General features: G+C 51.0%; 1 protein-coding gene across 6 annotated transcripts; it reads right to left on the bottom strand.

The window, feature by feature from the left end:
• Positions 1–609: 609 nt before the first annotated feature.
• On the bottom strand, positions 610–24508 carry HPS4 (HPS4 biogenesis of lysosomal organelles complex 3 subunit 2). Of its 6 annotated transcripts, none has more exons than XM_047696539.1 (15): positions 24420–24496; positions 22746–23021; positions 22491–22621; positions 20723–20813; positions 18942–19085; positions 15782–15889; positions 15224–15340; positions 13731–13825; positions 11794–11866; positions 10693–10729; positions 9909–10005; positions 8345–9266; positions 4833–4965; positions 4262–4370; positions 610–1751 (listed from the first exon to the last, which is right to left on the bottom strand). In XM_047696539.1, exons 3-15 carry the CDS (start codon positions 22529–22531, stop codon positions 1580–1582), a joined length of 2139 nt encoding a protein of 712 aa, XP_047552495.1. In that variant the 5' UTR covers positions 22532–22621; positions 22746–23021; positions 24420–24496; the 3' UTR covers positions 610–1579. The 6 variants fall into 6 exon arrangements, with proteins under 6 accessions (XP_047552495.1, XP_047552496.1, XP_047552494.1 ...); XM_047696540.1 differs by having other exon boundaries at positions 22802–23021; XM_047696538.1 differs by having other exon boundaries at positions 22491–23021; positions 24424–24508.
• Positions 24509–24520: the final 12 nt, after the last annotated feature.

The raw sequence follows: 24520 nt of genomic DNA, 5'->3' as shown, positions 1-24520 counted from the left end.
ATGGGTTCTGGGCTCCAAATTCTGTCCCCATTTCAACACAGGACAGGTTGTAATGTCCCTGAGCTCAAATCTGGGGACTTCAGAATTCTGGAGCCCCAGTGAGCAAAAGGAAGAGTTTGGCTGCTTAAAAATAACCCCACAACAGAAAAGGGCCATGTTTTGTGTCAGTCAGTCGTGGGAAGGTTCCCTGAAGGGGTAACACAGAGGCCTGTGCCAAATTTTTTCTTGGGAGAATTTAGCAGAGCAGTAGGACAGTAAACATTTACCCTAGTTTAGGGTGTGCTCTCCTCCATCTGGGAAGATGACCCTTAACTTAGGCCAGCCAGTGCGGGAGGGACCCCAGGGAGGAAAATTAACTAGGCCTGGTGTGCTGGCCAGCCATGCTGAAGCCAGGTCAGTGGCCGCACTGTCTTCCTCGCGGACACACCCGTGTACCAGTCTGAAGTGTATCCCCCCTCACCTGCCCACATTGGCACGGCACCGAGAAAGGTGTCTGTACCAAATACACACACACACACACACACACACACACACACACACACTCATAAAATATGTTAACCCTTATCTTAACTTTGTCACTGGAGATGTTAGCATTACTCACAACCCAACAGCAGTTTGGGCTGTTTTATTTTTAACCATTGGCAACTTGTTTTAAGAAAAAGATACTGTCGTCAACAAGAGACATGGGTTCACTGTTAGGAAATTATTAACATTACAGTTTTCCAGTGGGATCTCAGGTACTCCCAGGGAGCAGTTAAGCCTCCGGTAAGTACTTCCTACTGTGACGTCAAACACGTTAGCACACACCGTCTGCCTCGGATATGGGCTCCCTTTCACAAAGCTTTGCTTTTGCCCCAGACATTGTGGAAACTCCTTGCTGAGGACACTCACTTGCACGGCCCTCCTCGCACCAAAGGAACACCTGGTTCCCCGTCTCGGCACCCCAGGGCTTAGTTACCTGAAAACACCAGGCTCCTTTGCACGGTATCAAGATTAGCTCCCACCATGGGTGTTCTGAAGACCGGGCTCCTGGTTTTGCACAGAGTTCCAGAAGAAGGCAAACAAGGTGGTTTTGGCATTGCTGCCCGCCTCCCTGCATCGAGTGTCGAGAACTCCCGGGAGGGGCGCTCTGAGGAACCCCCACCTGAGGTGTGGGAGTCCCTGTTCACTTGCAAACCACTTCTATCCCCCCGTGCAGCCCACCTCACGATGTCCACGGGACTCAGGACAATGGGGTTCTGGAGGAAACAGCCACCTGAACGTTCGTGGTAATAGTTAAGCCTTGATGGGAGCAGTAGTGAGAAATGCTGGGAGGCTCAGACGCAGAGTGAGCGTCAGGCCCCAGCCCTCTTTGGTAGGCTGTGGCCAGTGTCATAAGGCCCTTTACCATGAGCTCTGGACCTGCTGACCCAGAGTACTACCCACTGAAACCCTGGGCTCCCAAACGAGTTCACAGACACTCAAGTGTCATTACGGTGTCTGCAAAGGGGACTCTACTGAGACAGAGAAAACCGAGGGACGTCTTCTGTTGAAGAAGGCAGGCCTTCCCCTGAGAGCCGCTTGTGCCCTCCAGCCTGGCTCACAGCAGGTTCACCCCGTGCTTCAGCAGCTTCTGCTTGGCTTTGCCCGGGAGGCTGAAGGCGCCGTCCTGCGGGCTGGGGAAGCCGGAGCTCCGTGCCGCCGCAGCCAGCTGCTGGAAGTAGGTCTCCTGGGCCGGGCTGCAACAGGCGTACACTGCAGTGGAGGCATTCCTGCGGGGAGAGAGGGCACAGATGACCATCCCTGTGCCACCTGTGCAGGCCTTTGCCCACAGGGACCTCGAGAGGTGCTGCGGGGGCCCCGCAACTCCAAATGCCACCATTCGGGCTTTGATGTCTGCACTTGAGGTCCAGCGTCCATGCCCGTCACCATCTCTTTCCTTTCCACTCCCGGGACACTGTGACTGTGTGTGGTGGCCCTGGCCACAGAGCCCAAAGGGAGCACGGAAGCTGCATGGGTGCACGGATGGGTGCACGTTGTGCTGATGGAACAGCCTCATACAGTCATGCAGCAGAGGGGTGACCCCATGGGACAGACAGGGCCCTGACGGCGTGGGGCTGGGTGATGCCACCAGGCTGCCAAGCACAGACTGTCCACGGAGGGCAGCTGGACGAGTGAAGGGAGTATGGGCAGAGGAGTGGGATATGACATAAAGTGACAGGAAACCTATCACAGAAACAGAGGGAGGGATAAAGGTCCTGTGCAAAGGAGGACCCATGAGGGAGGAAGCAACTCCAGGGCCAGGCAACCAGCTGGTTCCTTGATCCTGCCGGCCTCGGACTACTGCTCCACTAGGCCTGTTTCCCCAAATCTACTAAGAGAGGGTAGAGTCAAGAACCACAAGGGCCCCCCTCACTGGGATCTCTGCTTCCAGGCGAGGAGGGAGGAGAGTCCCATCCTCCTCTAGCTTCTCCCTGGGAGCTCAAGGGGCTAGAAGGGCCTCCCTGGCCTAGGTGTTTTGTGCCACTCCCTGGACCAGCAGAAAGAGTCAGAGGCATGTCACAACATGGAGAGGGGGCTCCATGGCCTCATGGTTACAAGCATGAGCTAGGGCCCCACACACCGAGGAGCTGATCCCAGCCATGTGGCTCCCGAGCTGTGTGCCCCTGGTAAGTGACTCATCCTTTCTCAGTCCCAGCTCTAAGTCCCACATCTGTAAAATGGATAGAGCGATAGTGAATCCCATCCCTGAGATTTTTTTTAAGAGACAAGATGAGTCAAAGATATAAATTGCTTAGCACGTGATGAGGGATTAAGAAACTGTGGCCGCTGCTTCTATTACTATTAAAATAAGCCACGTATCCCAACACTAAAACCCTCTCTTCCCCAAGGAAGGTGGAGTACCACAGGGCCGCGAGGAGGTTGACAGATCTCAGGCTGACATTTCACTTATTTCTATCCCTCTCAAAACAGAACCCCCCACACCCCAGCACAACTGGTTCCCATACCTCTGACAGGACACGTTCATCTAGGTTGCCAGCCTGGGGCAGCTCAGACTTAAAGCTGGAGACAGCACATTTTTATGGAAAGATACACTGAAGTATTGGCCAGAGATGGCGCTGGGCCGCAAAGATGCCCGAAACTCCATGTGCAGGGCACTGGCAGAGCATCACTGTGATGGCTGAGGCCCCAGGGCATGTCTGTGGGAATCCAGAGCCCACACCCCTCCATTTCGACTGCCCTCCCCCACCCCCTTGAGCTGGAAATGTGTGGACAGAATGTGTATGTTAGAGTCAGAGAGACTCAGGTTCAAATCCTGGCTCTGTCCCTTAATCAGACTGTGACACTGGGACAAGCCACTTGTCCTGTTTGTGCCTCAATATCCTCGTCTGTACCATGAGGACAAAAACATGCATCCGTCCAAATTATCCCAAGGACTGAGTGGAATAACAAACACAGAGCACGCCATTCCCTCTTGACCCTCTCACTTGCCTGATTTTCTCCTATGGTTTCATAAGAGAAGCATGTAGGGAGAAAAAGTAGAATTCAGTTGGTTAAATACTATATGATACTAATTTATAGCTCTGTACCTACTGATACGGAGATGCTTAGGATATATAATAAAGTGAAAAAAGGAACTTATAAAACAGTACATTAGTGTGCTCCTACTTTTTAGAAAAAAAAAACGATTAAAATAACAAAAATACAATCTCTTTTTTCTAAGCAAAAAAGAAAACCCCACCACAACAACAAAACCTGGAGTAAGAGAACCAAACTAGGGGCGCCTGAGTGGCTCAGTGGGTTAAAGGCTCTGCCTTTGGCTCAGGTCATGATCCCAGGGTCCTGGCATCGAGCCCCACATCGGGCTCTCTGCTCAGCAGGGAGCCTGCTTCCTCCTCTCTCTCTGCCTGCCTCTCTGCCTACTTGTGATCTTTGTCTGTCAAATAAATAAATAAAATCTTAAAAAAAAAAAAAAAAAAGAGAGAGAGAACCAGACTAACCGGTCTTTTGCGTGTGACAGGTGAGGGGAGGCAAGCCTTTTACTTCCTAGATTCGTGCCAGTCTGACCGTTTCTGTGAGCACGTGACCATATTAATGGGCAGCAACAGCACTCGGGCATCGCTTTTGGCAAGAGACAGAGGTCCCGTGAAAGGAGGTAATGGTGGGCAGGGGACTGGATGAATGTTCTTCATTTCATTATGAAAAGACTGTGGCCCAGACCCCTGGAAAGGCTGCTCTGGGTGCAGGACTTCAGGAGTGACCGGGTTGGGGGGAAACTCACCTGACAGTCATCTCGTACAGCGCGGGCAGCTGGGCAAAGTCCGAGTGCATGAGGCTGACGGCCCGGAGGAAGCGGCGGTCCTGGGAGGTGGCTGCCTGTGGCAGGTTTGCTTCCGGAAGAGGACACAGAAGTTGTGGGTGGCAAACTCCTCCCCTGCCCTCCCCACCGCCAGCACTATACATTGGGAGAGCGGTGGCGGGGGACTCGGGGCCATGAGAGCCAGCACCCAACGTGCTGGGCCGCTTCAGCTGCCACCATGTGACAGACTGCATGATGTCCCTGAGAATGAGCAACACCGGTTTCTGCCCATGAACACCAACATTTCGAGGCAGACCTTCTCACAGATATTTGAACATGTGTGTGCTTCTCTCAAAATGTTGGAGAAACAACCAAAAAGACAAAATGAGTAAGGAAATGTTTGCCAGGCGAATTCTAAACTCAGTGGGAGCTGGCTCCCAGGCGAGAGAGCAGCATCCTATGGGCAGGCCACGGCTCCGGGCACAGCAGCAACCCCGGGGGCGCCAGCCCCGAGTCCTCACCCCTACCCCGGGCCCCGTGCGCCTCTCCTTACTGGTCAGCACGTTCTGGACGCGGTCATAATGCGTGAAGTTGTACATCCTGCTGGGGGAGGCAGCCACACCTTTGGGAAGCGTCTCCTTCAGGTGGACCTCCAGCCCGTTCAGGGACGCCAGGCTACTGTGGTACTGCAAAGGAACGGCCGGGTTAACCTCAGTGGGCCGGGGCCTCAGAAATAACAACCCAGAGAAAACCTGCATGGCCATTTGATCAGCAGAAAGGACCCTGACTGGTGTTTCTACCTGTTTTTGGAGAAGTACTAATTCCCGCCCTATATTCTTCTCTTTCTCCTTTTTTTTTTTTTTATAAAGATTTACCTGAGAAAGAAGAGAGCGCATGAACATGGGGAATGGAAGGGCAGGAGAGAGAATCTTAAGCAGGCTCCACATCCAGTGCAGAGCCCCACACAAGACGTGATCTTACAACTCTGAGATCACCACCTGAGCGGAAACCAAGAGTCGGACACTTAACTGACTGAGCCACCCAGGTGCCCCTCCCACCTTTATGTTCTAATGCTTTCTTAAATTGTAGAAAAGTCAGGGATGCCTGGGCGGCTCAGTCAGTTAAGCGTCTGCTTTTGGCTCAGGTCGTGATCCCGGGGTCTTGGGATCTAGCCCCGTGTCAGGCTCCCAGCTCGGCGAGAAGCCTGCTCCTCCCTCTCTCACTCCCTCTGCCTGTGTTCCCTCTCTCACTGTGTCTCCTTCTATCAAAGAAACAAATAAAATCTTTTAAAAATAAATAAACTGTAAAAAAATCGTAAAATAGAGGTGAACAGAAAAGCTGAGAAAGAAGAAAGCGAAGTTCCAATTTCTGTATCCATAGGTACCGTGTGACTGGAACACAGCCACGACGTCTGTCTACATATTGTCTACAGCAGTGGAGCCGGGTAACTGTACAGAGCTGAAAAACACGCGCCAGGTGTTCCTTTACATTAAAAGTCTGCCAAGCCCTGAGACAGACTAGCACACATGTCTCAACAGCCCCAGGAGACACGAAGCTGGGGCTAATTCCTGGCTCCTTCAGCTTCTAGTCAGCGGTAAAGCAAGTGGCTTGAATGTCCGCGTGTGCCATAGCGTGCGGAAGAAGTGATACAACGACATACCTTCACCCAAAGTGCTAGTTTCACGGGGGAGGGGTACATTTTCATGAAGAATTTTACAATGATACCCTGGCACTAACCTCAGGCCTCATCTGCTGTATACCAACCGCTCAAAAGTCCTACTGTAGCAGTGAATAATTGATCTGATCCCTGGATTTGAAGGTCAGTGAGATTATCTTGGGTTTTGAGCAGCAAAGAATCAGTGGCTCTATGCTGCCCCCTGGTGTGAGCACACTCGGGTTTTCTTGGAACCATGGGTAACCTCTCCTGGCTGCTCCCCTCTCTCCCCTAACCCCCTTCCACCCAACTCCCTGCCCCAACCCTCAGCAAACATAAAAGGGGTGGCAGTTCATTCACTAAAAAAGATAGGTTGATGGTGCGTAAAATGATCAAGGAACCCTTTCAAAGTGGGGTGCAGGGGGGCCTTACTGTCCTATCAGAACTGTGGTTTACCATTCTGCAGCGGACCTGCTTTTCTCGACAGCAGCCAAAGGTCTGGAGGGAAATCAGGTCAAGCATTTGTATGCAGTTCCAGAACAAAAAGGCAATAAAAGAGCTCTCTCAATTATAAAACAGACAGCCTTCGGGCCTGATCAATAAAGGCAGCTCTCAAACCAGCAAGCTGATCAAAGCTAGTTACTCCCGACTCTTTTTAGAAAAGAGTTTTTCTTCTTCTTTACACCGCATGCCTTTCCTGGGGCCCACCTCACACCAGACCCTCCTTTGTATGAAAGCCCATGGAGGCCGCTGTCCTGACACGGAGGGGCCCTATAGGACAAACCAAGGCCGGTCACTCCAGGGGTCTGGATCAGTGGGGGAGCAGACGGGCAGGGGCAGGGAGACGGGGAACAAGCCAGGATTCTGGACCCTCCGCTTTGTCTTCTTCCTGGTAAAACAGGAGTTATAGTGCCTCCCCCTGTGCTGTTCTCAGTCTTGGCTGAAATAGCAGATGTCAAGGCCTTAGATGCCACTGAATTCAGAGTACATTTTAATTTTCTTCCTTCCTCAGGAGGAGCCTATGCTATTTTTTTCTTTTTTGGTGGGGAGAGGACGGTGGGGAACATAAAGATAGCATATCCAACTTCATGGCATCCAAATGCCAGGCCTTCAGAATAACCTGTCTGCAGCTTGGCACCAAGCAGAAGACGCCTCGGGTACCAAGGTATCGTCAGGGAGACGACAGACCCAGCACGGCATCCAGGGGCCCTGGGGTGCTGGTGGAAGGGGGAGGGTCAGTCCCTCCCAGCTGCGGTGGAAGAGAGTGCAGGAAACAACCCAACCACCACCAGGTGCCCTGCGGACTATGGAAAGGGAAGATAAACCAGCAGGCCTGGAGAGGAGCAGGCTCAGCACAGAGGAAGCTGCCTTCCCTCCTCTGTGCTCCAAGGGGACTGGCTGGCTTACCAAGCCCTGCCTTAGAATAATACAGATTTAAGAACAGAAACAAGGCAAGCCCCAGGACACTATCTGCCCTGCAGCTGTTTCAAGCTGCTGTTCTTCCTGCTCCCACGTCCAGGCTAACCAGGCGAAGCTGTTACTATAGCAACTGGAGCTTAGTGCCAGTGTGGGCTCTGAGAAGGTCAGTTCACTGCTCTGGGTGGAAGAGGCTGGAATGATTTGAGAGGAGCCTTCTGGATGGCGCCTGGGTGGCTCAGTGGGTTAAGCCTCTGCCTTGGGCTCGGGTCATGATCTCAGGGTCCTGGGATTGAGCCCCGCATCGGGCTCTCTGCCCAGCAGGGAGCCTGCTTCCTCCTCTCTTTCTCTGCCTGCCTCTCTGCCTACTTGTGATCTCTCTTTCTCTGTCAAATAAATAAATAAATCTTTAAAAAAAAATAAAAGAGGAGGCTTCTGGAGCCCGTTAGCATTTCAGATGTCTCAGGACCGCTAGGAAGGAGCTTCAGATCACCTCGGTTCAGTGGAGGGAAAGCACAGCCTTCTGGAATAGTCCCCACCCAGACTCCCGCTGACACAGGACCTACAGCTGCCCAGGCTGGGAGGGGAGGCCACCAGCGGTGGTGGCAGGGGTGGCGGCACGACCCTGGCCGTGCTCGACGGTAGTGCCTACACCCTGGGTTTGGCAGGGGTGAGTGAGTCCAGCGCAGGGCACAGTGCTGGGGGCAGAGGCATCCCACAAGCTCAGTCCCCTGACCCTTCCCCACTTCCGTTTTCCCGGAGTGCAGGGCTGGATGTTCTGGCTCCCCCTCGGCAGGGTCAGGGTGCTGGCTGGCCCTGCCCTTCAGGTGCAGTGCACGCACGATCATACAGGTAAAGGTGGGGAGCACGGCCAGGGAGCACCGTGTACAGCAGGTGGGGATGACCCACGAGGTCTCACAGCCCTACACAGTGCTACAAGGCGGGCCCCTGCACGCCTGTTCCTGCTCCCGGGAGGCAGGTCTGCACACACTTACCACCTCCTCGATGGCGGCATTGTCGCCCAGCAGCGGCTCCTCGGCCAGCAGGGACAGCACCAGCCCGTTAACACTGTGGGTGTAGAGCGTCGTTGGCAGGAGGCCCATACAGGATGCTGGGGTTGACCTGGGGTCACTTCTGTCTGCAGGGGAACCGCTGTCATCCTGAGACTCTGCCAAGTCTGAGCTGCTGGGTGCTGAGCAGCTGTCGTGAACCCCAACACACTCCAGGCCCTGTCCCCTCATGGGCAGCATGGTTCCTCTCTGCCTCAAGTCTGAGCAAGGCCAAGACCGAGGCCTGCTCGTCCTTCTGGACAGGTGGTCTTCCCTGGGAAAGGGGGCTTGGCTGCTGTCCTCTGGAAGGTCATTGTGCTGTTTCAGGGCTCCGTTCTGGCTGAGCATCTCAGGAGTGGATGGAGGGAGGAGGCTGCTGAAGGCCATGACCACAGGCAGGGCATCAGGTGGCTCTGGTTCCCGGTCGCCAGAGATGCTGACAAATTCCTCAAAGCAAGGACTACCACCGTCTGGGGCACCCATACTTGGGAGGGCAAAATAACCCGAGGATGCTCCTGTTTCCTGAGCTTCTGGAATGTGGATGGCAGACAAGTCTGGTTCCTCCTCCCCCCAGGTAAGATGAAATTCCTTTGCCAGGGAGCAGCCAAGACCGGGACCCTTGTCCCTGGCAGGGCTGTGCAGGTTTGCAGGCCTGACGTCCTCCAGATCATGGCCAGGCAAGTGCCCCTTCTCCCCACTGCCATCTGGCCAGGCTCCATCAGGACACGCAGACTCAGGAGTGGCTGCCAGCATCCAGGCCATGGCTTCCATGTGGCCAGTGGTCTTGTCTGTCGGAGCAACGGTGCTCTGAGGGCATGGAGGCTGCCGGGCTGGGCGCTCCTGGAGTCTGGCTGGTGCCGCAGCAGGGCTGGCAACAAGGCAGACATGAAGGAGGGGCGCCTGGCCAAACACAAGGCAGGTGCCCTTCCCCGGAGAATACTAAAGCACTGCTTCCATAAAAAGCAGGGCCGCTGCTGACAAGTGGGTGCCCGAGGCCACAGAGCCGAAGACGCATTGGTGGTCAAACCACAGGAGTAAAAGGAAGGCACCGTCTGGCCCTCAGAGCTTCACGCGGTGCTACCAGATCACCTGCTGGAGACAGCAGGGCCCAGAGTGTGAGAGACGGCCTCCCCCATGTGCAAGTCCGCTCTGAGTTAGGCCCTGGACTGGAGGCTGTACGTATACTATTTCCAATTGTGACACTGAGCCCATGAAGTAGGTTTATCATGGGGTCTCTTTTACAGATGAAAACCCTAAGGCTCTGGCAGGGAACGGACTTGCCCAAGGTCACACAGCTGATATGCAACAGATCTGGAACCTGAAACCCACACCCATGTCATGATACCAGCCGCCTGTTATCTACATGCTCAAGTCCCAGATGCCCCTGTCATGGCAGAGCACGGAGAAGATGGCATATGGAAGGCTGGGCTGTCTGGGGGCTTGTGTGGACACACCCATGGGAGGGAGTCCCTCCATTACAGTCCATGAGGAACCCCAGCCGCTCTGGTACCTGGCTGACTGCTCCCTCGGGAATTCATGGAGACTGGTGGCCTCCTCTTTGGTCAGGAACACAGGCACGATCTGGACATTCGGGGGGAGTGCTGCTCCTAGAATCACAAAGCAACACAGACAGGGCTCAGCTCTGGGCCAGAGAAGATGGAAGGGGAGTCACTGCTCTTGGGGGGATGTAGCCAACCCAACGCCAACTCAGAGAGCAGCACTCTGACACACTCCTCAGCCCAGAACAAAATACACAAAACTGCAGCTACAGTTTTCGTGCCCAGCGGAAGGACCCCTCATGGGCAGCTTTACTTCTTGCTGTGGAGAAAGGTGACTTTGGCGGGAAGAAAATCTAGCAGCACTTAAAAAAAACAAAAACAAAAAACAAAAAAACAGATCAAAGCTGTAAGAAAGCACTTCCAACTGACAATAGGGATCTGCCCTAACTTGGGCTTCAAAATAAAACAAAGTAACCCTCTCGGGGACTCCTCCACATCCCGCAGAAGGTCTTTGTGCCCACTGCCATTTATCTTAGTCCCTCCTAACCAGGATCGTAACAATGAATGAGGGAGCATCTGAAAACAGGGATTTAAAAGGTACGCCTAAAATCATGAGCCTTATGATCAGGATTCTCGGACGGCTAACTTCGTTCTTAAAGTTCTCATCTGTTCTCCTAATCTATGAACAGATGAGCTAACCCATGGGACTGCGTGGCCTCTCCTGTGACTTGTGTAGGGGACAGGCAGCACAGAAGACCCCGTTCTCAAGATGCGTTGAGACACCTTGCCACTCACCCCGTTCCTGTGGGCCGCCCCCTCCTGCAGGTCTTCTCTGCAAATAAACACACACAGAAGTTGGCGCCGGGGACCGCTTTCTCCTCCCGACCCGATCATCAGGACTGCGCTGTGCCATCTGTTCGTGAAACGCAGCCAGGCCCAGCGTGCTGGCCCCCACCGCATGCCAGCAGCCAAGCAGATGGAACAGAAGCTGCCTCAAGCTGCTTGCTCACCACCACGGCCGGGGTCAGGCGAGAACCTGCGTCCTGCACAGGCAGCAGCCACCCCCCCACCAATGCGCATCAGGCTTCACGCTCTGATTGCTGATTCCCTCCTCTGGGAAGGAAAGTGAGGATTCCTGTTACCCTTTTACGCCTCCGGAGAACGCATCTGTCACCATATCCCCGCAACTGCCCCGGCTCTGGTGCGGAACGCATGCACATTCCGCCGTGACAGATTTATGTGAACCCCATGTCATGTTCCCTGCTCAGTTCTCCCTCTCAAATAAATAAATAGAATATTAAAAAAAAAAAAAAGATCTTGGGGAGTTTCAACTGGCAAAGCCTTTTATGAAGGGTACTCTGGCCATTCCTACTGAACTTCAAAATGTCCAAATCCTCTGACCTGCCTTGTACCAGGATGCATGAATGCCCCGTGACCCTTGCGATAAAGGATCTGACCTAAACCAAAGGCTATGCGAGAGCTCTCAGGCTTATTCCACTTCACAGTCGAGGTGACCATCCTAATTTACTCCCAAATTATGAATTTTCTCAAAAGAGCTTCCCAGACAGTTCAAACAGAGGTTCCAAAATAACCCAGAAAAAAAAAACAAAAACCAAAGACTGCTCTAGCCATCATGGCTTTTACTCCTATGAAACAATGCGGCTTCCTTTCTTTTTTTAGTGGTTTTTTAAAAAACTCGTATTTTAAGTTATATAATTTTACTCTATATAAATCCTACCCACAAGCTAATACTGTTAACCTGAGGCCTATTTTCCTTTACACTTATGCATTTTTTAAAATACTCTGAGATCACATTATATAAAATTCTATTTTTTTGGCTTAAAAACAGACACTCTGGACAAAGCATCTCAGCAGGGGAAGGGGTCTTTCCAATACCTGGTTCCGAGACGCAGCTGGCTGAATCAGGACCTTGGCCGTGAGGGAGGATGGGAGCTGGGTGCTGACAATCCTAGGTCACAGGAACAAATACGCCGTGAGACAAAATACATCACAGGACTCTGGACTGGAAAGATTCTAACACCCTAACCGGTGAGGATCTTGTGGGGTAGGAGAAGGCGCCTGTGTGGCTTGGGCAGTTGAGCATCTGCCTCCAGTTCAGGTCATGACCGCAGGGTCCTGGGACTGAACCCCATGTCACGTTCCCTGCTCAGTTCTCCCTCTCAAATAAATAAGTAGAATATTAAAAAAAAAAAAAAAAAAAAAAAAAAAGTTCTTGGGGAGTTTCAACTGGCAAAGCCCTTTATGAAGGGTACTCTGGCCATTCCTACTGAACTTCAAAATGTACAAATCCTCTTACCTGCTTTGTACCAAGATGCATGATGAAGAATACCGACTATAGAAAAAATGGCAAAATTACTACAAAAATGGGGAAATCGCTAAATGTCTATCGACTAGAGAGTAGTTGAGGAAATCATGGCACAGCTGTAACACCAAAGGTGTGTGGCAATTCTAAGAATAAAGTAGATAGACCAGCATGGGCTGATAGAGAAATCTCTGTGCGACACACTGAAGAGCCCTAGGATCCCATTTATGGATGTGGCAAAAATAAACAGAAGCAATGTCCGCTGATGTGCTGGAAACACCGGGAAAAGAGAGGACGCCCATCCACCTGCTGACGGGGCTCTGGGCTCAGAGAAACTTGGAAACTGTGCTCCGTGTGTTTCTGTCTTGATTCTTTTCTTTTCTTTTTTTTTTTTTTCCCACAAGGAGGCTCTGTTCATATGTTAGGTGTATGATTTAAAACTATGTAAGGAGGGGCGCCTGGGTGGCTCAGTGGGTTAACGCCTCTGCCTTCGGCTCAGGTTATGATCCCAGGGTCCTGGGATGGAGCCCCGCGTTGGACTCTCTGCTCAGCAAGAAGCCTGCTTCCTTCTTGCCTACTTGTGATCTCTGTCAAATAAATAAATACAATCTTAAAAAAGAACAAAACAACTATGTAAGGAATGTGACATGAGGAAAATATGCTTGAAGCCATGCCACCGGTGAGCCTGGAGGCACCACCAGCAGGTTCAGAACCATCATCGTGAGCAAAGGGGAAAGGAATGATGGTGCACTGTGCCAAGGGCCACTGGGAAGCAGGACCTGGGCTAGGTCCTTCTAGGTCTGCCCTCTCATTTCATTCTTTCCTGGTAGAGAAAACTCAGCAAGCAATCTGCCCGGGGTCACAGGGCCGGGAAAGCGAGGCCAGGACTGAAAACCCAGCCCATCAGGCCCCCAGAACTTCTCCAATCACACATTCATCTAGTTGTCAGAAAGCTCTGGACACAAGCAGTAAGCAGACCCCATGAAGAGCGCAGCCTTGAACCATGCACGGAGGGGCTTTTCTGATGCCCTCCAACTACACAAAGAGGTGTGCTGAGACCTCAGAGGCAAGCAAGAGACACACCCAGCTGGTAGGCCGGCAGGAGCCTGAGCAGAAGCAGGTACGGCCGTTCTGCTGCTAGGCAAGGCTGGCTGCAGCAAGTGCAGTGGGAGGGGGGCACACACGGCAGGCGTCCACACCCCTTTGCCTACAGCGCTGGCCGCTGGCCACCCAGGGGTACCCCAGGCTGAGACTTCCGTAGGTCTCTCTACAGCTGCCTTTTATATTCCTAACCCTCTTCTGAACACAACTGCCCATTTCCCGGCTCTGCTAAAACACATGTATGTCCCCTAGGTCAAACTGAAACTACCTGCCGTTTGCCAAAACAGCCCTCTTGGAACTGGCCAGAGACAGAGCTTCCCCTTCCCACCCTGCGCTGTGACCTGGAGGTGGCTGGGAGAGTCCTGCAGCAGGGGCATGGGGTGCAGGAGAGGGCTCTGGCATCACTCACAGTCCCTTATAGAGGACGCAGCCAGCGAGAATGTGAGGTGAACGCTGGCAGGTCTGCAGGATGAGCGCCGCCTTCAGCAACAACAGGGGCTCCACCTGTGCGAGAGGAGAAGCACAGCCCCGAGTGAGCATACTTGCCATCAGCCAAGGTGGAAAGGCGTGGGGGTGAGGGGGCCTTTATGGAACAGAGGCGCAGGTCCTAAGCCAAAACGGGGAAAAAGCAGAAGGTGACATGTGGTAAGATCTGTGTCACGTCTTGGGTCTGCATTCCACCTCTTTCCGCCCAGAGCTGTGGAGATGCAAAATGCCAAGTTCTTGGAACGGGGCGGCTTCTGCCGATGCAGGAAGGTGCGGCAAACAGGGCACATGGCCACTCACAGGGAGAAAGGTAGGTCTCCGCTCAGGAGACCCTGACTCGATGCTGAGACCAGGAGGCAGAGGACAGGAGAGCCTATCCCTCAAACACAACCCTCCCCCTGTCCGCCGCTCCCCTCCATCTGAAGCCTAAACCCCACTGCCATAGAGCACACTTCGTGTGACCTCATGACTCTGTCCCTTAACAGCAAATGAAAACATCACGGTCTCTCACTCAGAGAAAGATTCCTCTGCTCCAAGATCCTTGTAAGGAGTCTGTTACCTACAAGTTCCTAAAAATACCAGAGAAGGATCTGGACCTGGTCAAGAGTTGCCAGCAGCCTCCTTCCTATTTGCTGCAGCAGCCAGAACTTGCACCATCACCGTCAGAGCTCCGTGCCAGCGGAGCCAGCTTTGGAGCTGACGCTCCTCTCTCACATCCTCGAGACAGTGCCCGGTCCCAGCCAGCCATTCTGTGGCGCTTTGGGGCCCACTTCGAACACTTCCCCAACAGGAGCCAGGAAAACCCGCCCCCATTTCTAGCTGGAGTCGGGCTCTGTGAAGGCAGAGTCACGACGCCACATCCCTGTTGAAAGGACCCTCTTAGCTACTGCAGTGAGATGCGGCCCACGCACCTCCTGGGGTGCTGGGGGCACAGGCCGTCAGTTCTTAAGGGGGCACAGCCTGGCATCTCTCTTTGGCCCTTGACAACGACGATGTGCTGTTCACCGAGATCAAGGCCACTGAGCAACAGGCAGTGGCGGGGGATCAGACCAGCCACACAAGCAGTCTACGCATCACTGAATGCCAGTGGCCTATGGAACGGCTCTGCAACAAAACGCTCCCAAGCACTCTCTCCCGGACACAGAGAGGCCTTGTTTTTAAAATGGTACCACCGGGCATTTTTGATGTTGAGAACACAAGGCAATCGTGGAATATCCTTATCAAGAGAGACAGGGACCTTCAGATGCCCGAGTTCCACACTCCTGGGACACTAGCGAAATAACACTACCCTCTATTGACTTCATGCCATGTTAAGCACCATGTAAACAGTTGTGGGCTCTGTGACAGCAGTCTGTGGGTCAGGCAAGTGGGCTCTACTCCTCTACATGGAATACGTATGGGGGATGAGGGTGTTACCTGAGTCTGGTCCAGGTTCCAGAGGGAACAGAATATCTTGTGCAGATCGCTGGTGTTCCTCAGAATCTGTTCAATGAAGGTATCCCATTCAGCGCATAGGTCTTCCTGAGAGTGGTTCTAAAACGGGAACCGCCTGATGTCAGTGTCTGAGATCCCATGAGACACACCCCTCGGCCAGGCTCCCTATGCCTACAAAACTCGTTCCTCACCCAGGACACTGGCCAGAAGACGGGGCCTACTTTAAACCTCCTATGTACACGAGACCCCCACCCCCTGCCCGCCCTGAGAACTCAGCCACCACAGACCCAGCGCACGTGCTAGGGCCAGAGGTAACCTGCTTTTCCAACAGTCCCAGGGAGGAGGACATGGGAACAGACATTTGCAATGGACGTGACCTACACCACTGGGGAACAAAGGCATCTGAGAGGGACTTCAAGGCCCCTTGATCTTGTTGCTGGACATGCTGTATTTACGCCAAGCATTACAACAGCTCATAGAATCATGCTGTGTTCTGGCAACATGGGGTTTGCTGAAGACTCCTCACCACTATCTCCATACCTTGTAAGCCAGAGAAACAGGTCCATTGTAAAAGTTGAAGACTCCAATAAGCTGATCCAGAAACTGTTTGCAGCTAATGTCAGGGAGCTCCACGGCACAGCCCAGGACCTGGAAAGAGGGAAACCAGAAGATGGGCATTTTCCTTTGCTTTGAGTCCAAGCCTGGAAGCTTCGAGAAGGGAACTGGCTGAATCATCACACCATTCTAGAGCCTTGGAACGCTTTTGTGGGGCTGAGTTCCACAGAAGAGAAACATGTGCTCAGTCTGCAAGGAATCTGGCTGTATGTTTTAAGAGCCTGAATAAAGTCTGTTTTCTTTGACTCCATGATTCCACCTCTAGGAATCTTTCCTGAGGGAATCGCCAGAAACTTAAAGCAACAAAGAAACCCTGGCAGAAAACAAATAAATAAATTCCCTCGGAATGGAAGGTCCACCAGGACCAAGATCTCTGTTTTGTTCACTGATGTAATCCAAGGGTTTACAACTGGCACATGGTCAGGGCTCACCTCTCCCCTGATTAATCTGTAGACTGAATGTAACTCTGACCATAATCTGCCAGCGTTTCCTCAGAAACTGACACACTGACTCTACAAGAGAGACTTACAAAGGACCTAAAATATCCAAAGTTGTCTTGGAAGAGCACAAAGCTGGGGGACTTAGACGATCTGGTTTCAAGACAGTGAGGACTTATACGGGATCTTCCAAGAGATTGACAGAAAAGAAGGGAGCCCAGAAACAGACCCCCTACTGCAATGGTCACCTGATCATCAGCAAAGGAGCTAAAGGAATCCAAGCGGGAGAGTTTTCTCAACCATGATGCTGGAGCCACTGGATATCCATAGGGAAAAAGAGGACCTCTGACCTTTATTTCAAATCAAGCATAAATTTTAATCCAAGCTGGGTTACAGACCTAAGTTTAAAAGCTAAAACTATAAAGCTTGCCCAAAAAATGGGAGAATGTCTTCTCCAACAGGGTAGGGAATGGTTTCAGACAGGATACAGAGGGCAGTAACTGTGAAGGATAAAACTGGCAAGTTAGACTTCATTAAAAATAAAAAATTCTGGGGGTGAACGCGACTCTTGATCTCCAGGTCATGAGTTTGAGCCCCACGTAGGGTGTAGAGATTACTTAAGTAAATAAATAAGTAAACTTAGAAAAAAATTAAGACCTTCTGTTCATTAAAAAACATCATTAAGAAAACAGGCATGCCACAAACTGGGAGAAAATACCTTTAAAATATATATCTGACAAGGGCACCTGGGTGGCTTAGATGGTTAAGCATTTGCCTTTGGCTCAGGTCATGCTGTCCAGGTCCTGGGATCAAGCCCCATGTTGGGCTCCCAGCTCAGCAGGGAGTCTGCTTCTCCCTCTCCCTCGGCCTCTCCCCTGGCTTGTGCTCTCTCTGTCTCTGTCTCTCTCAAATGAATAAACAAAATCGTTAAAAAAAATTAAAATATATATCTGAGAAATAGTTGACATCCAGGATATAGAAAGAACTCACAAGACTAAGTAAAGGAAGAAAACCTAATTTTAAAAATGGGCAGAAAATCTTTGGACAGACACTTCTAGAAGACAGACCAGTGGCCATTAATATCCTTAGTCATTAGGGAAATGAAAATGCAAACCACAGTGCGGTATCACTACACGCCCAGCAGAACGGCTCCAACTGAACAGACGGACAGCATGTGTTGACAAGGACGTGGAAGAACTAGAATTCTCACACATGGCTGGTAGGAGTGCAAAATGGTACAACCACTTTGGGAAAAGGTCTGGCAGTTTCTTATAAAATGAACATACACCCACCCTGTAACCTTGCAAATCTATACCTAGCTATTTACCCACAAGAAATGAAAAGTCATATCCACAACAAGACTCATCTAGGAATGCTCCTAGGGGCCTTATTCTTAACTGCTCCTAACTAGACACGGGTCATGGACCCAGAAATAGGTAAGTCAGTAGACTGCTAGGTCCAGACACTGGACATTCAGACGGTGCTGCCCAACAATGAAAAGGAATGACCTGCGGATACATGCCCCATGAGGTCACATGCATGACAGAAGCCCGCGGAGAGGAACACTACACATATTGTGACTTCTAGAACGGGCAAAACTCATCTGCGTGTGGGAAAAAATCAGAACGATGGCTGCCTGGGTCTCGAGGGTGAGAATTAATGGGACATCGGGGAGCTGCCCAGAGTGATACTAATATTCAGCATCTCGATGGGGCTCTGTGCCGCATGGAGTGTCATTTGTCCATATGCATTAAATTGTATGCTCAAGATTTGTGTTTCAGTGTATGTAACTCTTACCCCAAGAGAAAAAAAAAAGCACAAACCACTACTGAACTCTAATTAATGTTATGCGCCATGCGGTACTGGGGGTGGGGAGGGGGTGTATACTAGTGTGCATAATTTTGGCGAGTGCCGAAGATGAAGGGCTGGATGGGGAAATGTGATAAAGTGACTATAATAAGTAATATATGTAATAAAATGGTAACTGCAGAACCTAGGAAGTCTATGTGAGTGTTGACTGTAAAATTCCTTCAACGGTTTGATATGAGAAAAAAAGGTCATCGTAAAATGTTAGCAGGCATACCCACAGAGCTGAATACGCCACTTCACACTTAAGCATTCTTTCCCCTCCCAAATCAGTTTTAAATAAGTGTAGGCATGGGACAAGAAGACCCTAGTGTATATGGTACCATCAGATGTCAAGAAATGGTTTTTTAATTTTTTTTTTAATGGTTCTTTGAAACCTAATATCTATATATCAATATCTGCGAGTTTCTGGGTCACTGTCCTGTAAGCTTGGAGAATACCGAGGAGAAAAGACAGAGGTTGAAAATTTGACCTGCATCACAGAGCAGAGAGAATTTCCTCAGGCTGGCTGAAATCTCTCAAAAGCAACAAGAAAGCAGCCATGTGCAACGCAGGGCAGGTTAGGAATGTTCTGGAGAGCAATCGGTTATGGTGGCACCTGCAGAGAGGAACCAAGGAAGCGTGGATAGTACGGCATGTGGCCCCTAGGGGTGCGGCGGGGTGTGGGGGGGGGGCGGTGTCCCAGGCTCCAGAGCACCTTGGCAACACAGCACTCATGACCAAGACAGATGACTCACAGTAGAGGGGACCCTGGCAGCACAGGTTCTGTCCAATCAACTTACCCAAAGGTACTCTCCGTCCACCTTTATGGCAAACTTCAGCTTCCTCAGACGGACGAGGGTTGGGGCAGAGGAGGATATGTCCGAAACACAGCGCACAACACCCGCAATCTGTCCACAGAGCAACTCCTGCTGGTCGAGCAGGGTCTGTGGGGAAGAGGCAAAGTCCAGGGAGGTGAGCCAAAACTGTCGAACTTATAAGGCATCCCTCTGACAGGGGCTGAGGCCACAGCAGACTGCAGCCGGCAGGCCAGATCTGCTCTGCTGCCTGGTTGCAGATGGCCAGGGAGCTAAGTGTTGATTTTGTATTTAAGGGCAGTAGCAACAACAAAGAAGGACATGTGATGTTGACCTTCCATGTCTGGCAAGGCCTCAATATTCACTCCTGGGCCCTTGTCGGACAGGACAGAATCTGCGGCCCCCTGCTCGGAAGGTCAGAACTGCCACGCAATGTCCACAGCCACATGCACACGAGGTCTGTGCGGAACTAGGTTTTTGTTCCTAGGACTAGAGGCCCCTGTGCGGGTAGAAGCAGGAGCCATTGGTCCCTATTCAGATCCCCTGTAGAGCGGCCTAGATTTACCCCAACTACCCAACTGGGAGGGAAGTCAAGTGAGCAAATACCTAGACCTCCTGATTAGTCTGAGCCTTAACCACCCTGCAGGGCAGCCACACATCGTGTAGTGCAACAGAAAATGTACATGCCCCGAGGAAAAAGTCTTGCTTAAAAGAACCGGACTTGAACTTAATCAAGGCTCTAGATCGTACTACTAGTGTAAAGGAACTACAGGGGAAGATCTGAAATGACACTGCCTTGAGGAAGTGACCAGGCCCACCCAGAGCGTGGGGCCTTCTGACATTCTGCTGCACAAAGGCGCAGACTTTGGTAATTCAGAGGGGTGGTGGGGAGGGTGAGGAGTGGTATGTGACAAAAGAAACTGAAGAAAAGAAGCAAATGGAAGGTGTAGAATTTGTTTGGATCCTGACTAGCAAGTGGGGGGGGGGAGGTAAGGAGGGAGGGCGGGAGGAACGGAAGGAGCAAGGTCTGATTAAGTAATCTCTAAGACAGGAAGGCAAAATTTGAATACAGATAGTATCATATGATATTAAGGAATTATTGTTACTAATTAATGGGTTCATGAGGGTTCATGATACTCTCCTCTCTGCTTTTGCAGACATTTGAATAAAATTGTTTTAGGGGTTTATTATAAAACAATTTTATTTATTATTGGGTGGCTGAAGTCAGTTGAGCATCTGACTCTTGGTTTCAGCTCAGGTCAGGATCTCAGGATTGTGGGACAGAGCCCTGACCTGGGCTCTAAGCTCACCAGAGAGTCTGCTTGAGATTCTCTCTCTTGCTCTCTGCCCCCCAGCGCGCGCGCGCACACACACACACACACACACTCTCTCTCTCTCTCTCTCCAATAAATAAATCTCTTCTTTAAAAAAGTGCTTCAAAAAAACATTAATTTAAAAAATTTAAAAATTTTAAAAAGCATTTCCAAGGAGCTGATCAAAACCTGGGAGCAAGGGGAGGCAGAAAGAAAATCAGGATAGTAGCAGAGAGCTAGAAAGGATGGAAGGGGTGAGCTGTCTGGGACTTTCAAGACCAGAACAGCAAGAAATAGTACAACTAAGGAAAAGAGAGTAGAAATGTCAAAGCCTGGGTGATGTGAAGAACACTGTCCCACTGTCAATGCTATACTTTTGCAAAGCTTCCACTCTGAGGCAGTAGGACCCCCCCCCCCCCAACTCCCCAGGGAGTAACCCGCTGGGGTGCTTACCTGAGGAGGGTAGAAATAACAAATGCCAGCTCTTGTCGGATCTCCTTCTTCCTTTACCTTTGAACCATCATACAGGAAGAAATAATTCCACCTGGCAAGAGAACAAAACAGAGCCATGTTTCCTTTCATCCAGGGATCAAGGCATTTTAAAACACAGTTTCCTCTTTCCCAGCGCAAGATGGGCTCATTACTCTGTATTTGAGAACCCTTCTGGTGGCCCCAGAGGAGAAAGAACCCAGCAGCTACAAACAGATAAGAAAAACCATTTCACAGGGGCCATCCAGTCAAACTAAAAATATGCCTCTATCCAGCTGTCAGGCCGTTTGGCCAAAAAGACTGAAGAGTAGATGGAGGAGACAGATCACCCAGGGCCCTCTCTTGTTTGGGACACAGACCCTTAACCATACTACCAGGGTTTGGTATGCTGTCTCTAAAGGCTCTGATAATAAAACAGGGGTGTCTTTGCTGCCTGCCTTCACAGCTGGTGGGCAAGATGACCTCCGGAAATATCCCTTGGGCCAGAAATTCATGAGTTCATTTAACAAACAGTAAATGAGGCCCGACAGTGTGCTCTCCCTCTGCCAGACCTGGGGCTGTGGTGGTCAAAGGGAGACAGTAAACATACAGTTTCAATGTAGGATAGGGAGTCTATGATGGGAAAATGGGGCTCCCGAGAGTTCACAGCAGAGCCCTGAACCCCTCTCTGCCTGGCAAAACCCTAACACTATGTTAAGAGGAACTCTGACACGACCCTTCATCAAACTTCTGATTTCCTCCATGCAAAGGCATCTCTCTTCTCAATTTCTATAACCCTCCATTCTTCGCAAAGGACTCTTAGTCTACTCTACAGCGAAGCCGCAATTAACTTGTTTAAGACCACAAAAGAGACTCCCCAAAGGCCAGGCCTGGGTTTTACCTCTCCAAAAGCACACCCATCAGGCTAGAGCGTTAAGAAGGAAGAGCTGTGACCACTCTGTCACCCTCCTTCTTCTCCCTGGATATACACCCTCCCCCTACCACCCTGCCTGCTCCCACCTTCTCTTCCGGATGACCAGTGAGAACTCTGTTTCTAGTGCAGGACAAGTCCAGATCAAAAAGCCTCAAAAATGTGTCAAACCCCATTCAGAAACTCCACGGCTGGGCCCCATTTACCTGCTTCTTACATTTTCTGGGTGAAAGCATCCTCGCTCAGGCACACAAAAGAAAACCGGGGTGTCATTTTGAATGACTCCCTCTTTGTGCCTTCCACACACATAACCAACCCTCACCGAGTCCTGCTCATTCTATTTAAACCATGCCTTTGGCTTTCATTCCTCAATGAATGTTTGCTGAAGCAACTGACAAGAGACACTTAACCCAGCTGGGGTTGAGAAGGGAACTAAGTTCCAGGAAGACATTATGTAAGAGACGGACTGGCCAAACCTCTTCTAGTGGTGAGGCTCCACACTGTAGCCATTTCTTATCTCTTACCGATGAAGCCTACAGCGCCCACACCGTCACCAAAACCGGCTGCATTAACCAGCCATGGCCATCTTTTCCGGTCTACCAGCCATGCTCGACTCGCTCTAGCACTGCAAGGTCACAACCCGGCAGCTCTGGAGAGAAATGCTCACATGCTGGATCCGCCTGCTCGGAGAAAAAAATGCCTTTCCCCACCCTCCACCCCCCTTAATGAAATCAAGACAGCCTGGCTGGGGATATTCTGTTAATCCAAAACATGGGTCCAGCAGCCTGGCAGGAAGTCAGCCACACAGGCCTTTCTACTCACCAGGAGGCTGATGTCGGCTCTGTTGAGGTAGTGGTGGCCATTTACTTGCCTGTTGCCCTCATTCTATTTATTTGGGTTTTCTTGTCTGGGATCACTTCTTGTACCCCAGCAGCGACTGTTCCTCCGTGTCCCTGATCCAGGAAATGCAGACGTGAAAGGTTTAAATGTTTTCAGCCACAAATATCACCTGCTTGGTTTTCATTCAGCATGAAAGTGCTACTTCCTTCCCCATAGGCTCTTCAGTGCCATGAATACCTCCACACTTCTTAGAACTCTGGGAGAGAGTATATAATACAGCAAGAGAATTCTACCAGAAAAGTCAAATCCACTAAGCTGGTTCCATGGGCATCAGCATTCTGGTGCTCTGCAGCACAACCTCTACAAAAAGTTCCTGGCCAGGAAAGCCCACTGGGGGAGATGCATACTGAAGGTGGTGTTCTGAAGGGATTTCTAGCTTGTCGAGTTCAAAGCCATTCTGAAGATTCTATTTAATGTTGTAAAGCTTCCCGATCAAAAATCAGTGCCTTGGTCCTAAAATAAACCACAAGGAATAGATGATTTCAGAAACCCATGAGAGAGCATGTGACCCAGCAGGGTTAGGCAAATGGTATACTTCACAAGGAGTCTTCTAGAAAGTTGAAAAATTGTCTTTCAGAACAAAGAAGAGAGTGCTGCAGGACTTCAAAACAAATTGCTCAGTCTCTTTGAACAGAAGATTCTGCCTCAGAAAAGATAAAATTAAAGAGCTAGTGTGAAAAAGCTCGGTGTGCCAAGGACAGCTATACAAATAAGGCAGTTGTTGCAGTAATAATGGAACCCAAATTAAGGAACTGTCACCTTGACAGCTCAAAAGTGATCTGAACATGAATTCCACAGCTGGGCAAGTTTTCAAAACTAAACACGAGTTTAACAAGTGACTTTCAAATTCCAAGAGAACAGACGATTAAGTATCATGGGATTTCACCGTCAGAAGGGATCCTGGCATCATTTACTCGAATACTTATTTCTTGCACTCTTCAAAGACTGCCTGGTCTCTGGCTTATTCCCATCAGAGCCAGAGGCAGCTCATAGTGTTAACACTATCGAAAACTGGCCTCCCAGTAACCTCCCCCTGCTGATCTGGATAACACTCCAGGAAAACAAAACAGGGTTTAATTTTTCCACAAGAGCATTCCTTGGTCCCTCCAGAACTGTATTTCTAATATGATTTTGTCCAAGCTTGACGTCCCAGAGACAGGGTTTCAAATGCATGCTCACCTTCTGTCATCCTCCTGGGAATACAATAGCTTTTTAAAGCTCCTTTCCTAGAGAGAAGTACCTAGAGAGGACCCCACTGACTCTTTGAGGCTTGTGAAATCTCTTTTCTCAACTTTAGGTATCTTGAGGACAGCAGCCTGAAACCCCCTGTCCCTCCTTCCCAGAGGACCGGGCCTTATACTGCCAAGGTCCATGCTCTTATCTCTGAAAGATCCAGAAAAGGCCAGTAATGTCCCTAGGGTAGGCAAGTGCTGGGATATGGGCAAGTGCTCCGGCAGCCAGGGGTTGCAAGTACCCGAGGGAGCCAAAAAGTGGCCAGAAATGGCTTGGAGGCAGGAAGGTGGCGGTGTATGAAGTGGTCTCAGTGAGTCAGCCGGCCAGGAAAACCGGCGGTAACCACTGCGATGGGGAACAGGCTAAAGGCACCTGAAGTGTCTGGCTTCAGCTCCGGGGGTGGCCTGGGCATTTGTGGACAAAGGCGCAGGGGTCAATCGGGGCCCAATCCGAGCGCGGAGGGGCCGCCAAGAGGCGCTATCGGCCAGGGTCCCGCCCCTTGGTAGCCCCTCGCCGGCCATCCACCCAACCCAGCCCTGTAGCCCGGCAGCCCCGGGCTCCGCGATCTGACCTGCAGTGTGGGCGGTAGCCCCGCGCCAGCTGCTCTCCCCACCCTACCTACGGGCGCGCGGTGGGGAAGCCTCAGGATCATGCGCCTCCAGCGCCTACCGCCCCCTAGATTTTCCAAGCGCTGGCGCGTGTGGATGACGTCAGGAGGC

Source organism: Lutra lutra, chromosome 12 (assembly GCF_902655055.1).
Source record: "Lutra lutra chromosome 12, mLutLut1.2, whole genome shotgun sequence".
Lineage (NCBI taxonomy): Eukaryota > Metazoa > Chordata > Mammalia > Carnivora > Mustelidae > Lutra > Lutra lutra.
This window is presented reverse-complemented; position numbering and strand designations above follow the sequence as displayed.

Excerpts from the sequence above, each read along its gene's own strand:
- HPS4 (XM_047696538.1), bottom strand. The coding sequence starts at position 22,531 with ATGGCCACCACTACCTCAACAGAGCCGACATCAGCCTCCTG. Across the intron at positions 15,890-18,941 it reads TGGACGGAGAGTACCTTTGG|GTCCTGGGCTGTGCCGTGGA; the intron begins GTAAGTTGATTG and ends CCCTCTTTCCAG. Across the intron at positions 1,752-4,261 it reads CTGTACGAGATGACTGTCAG|GAATGCCTCCACTGCAGTGT; the intron begins GTGAGTTTCCCC and ends CTCTCCCCGCAG.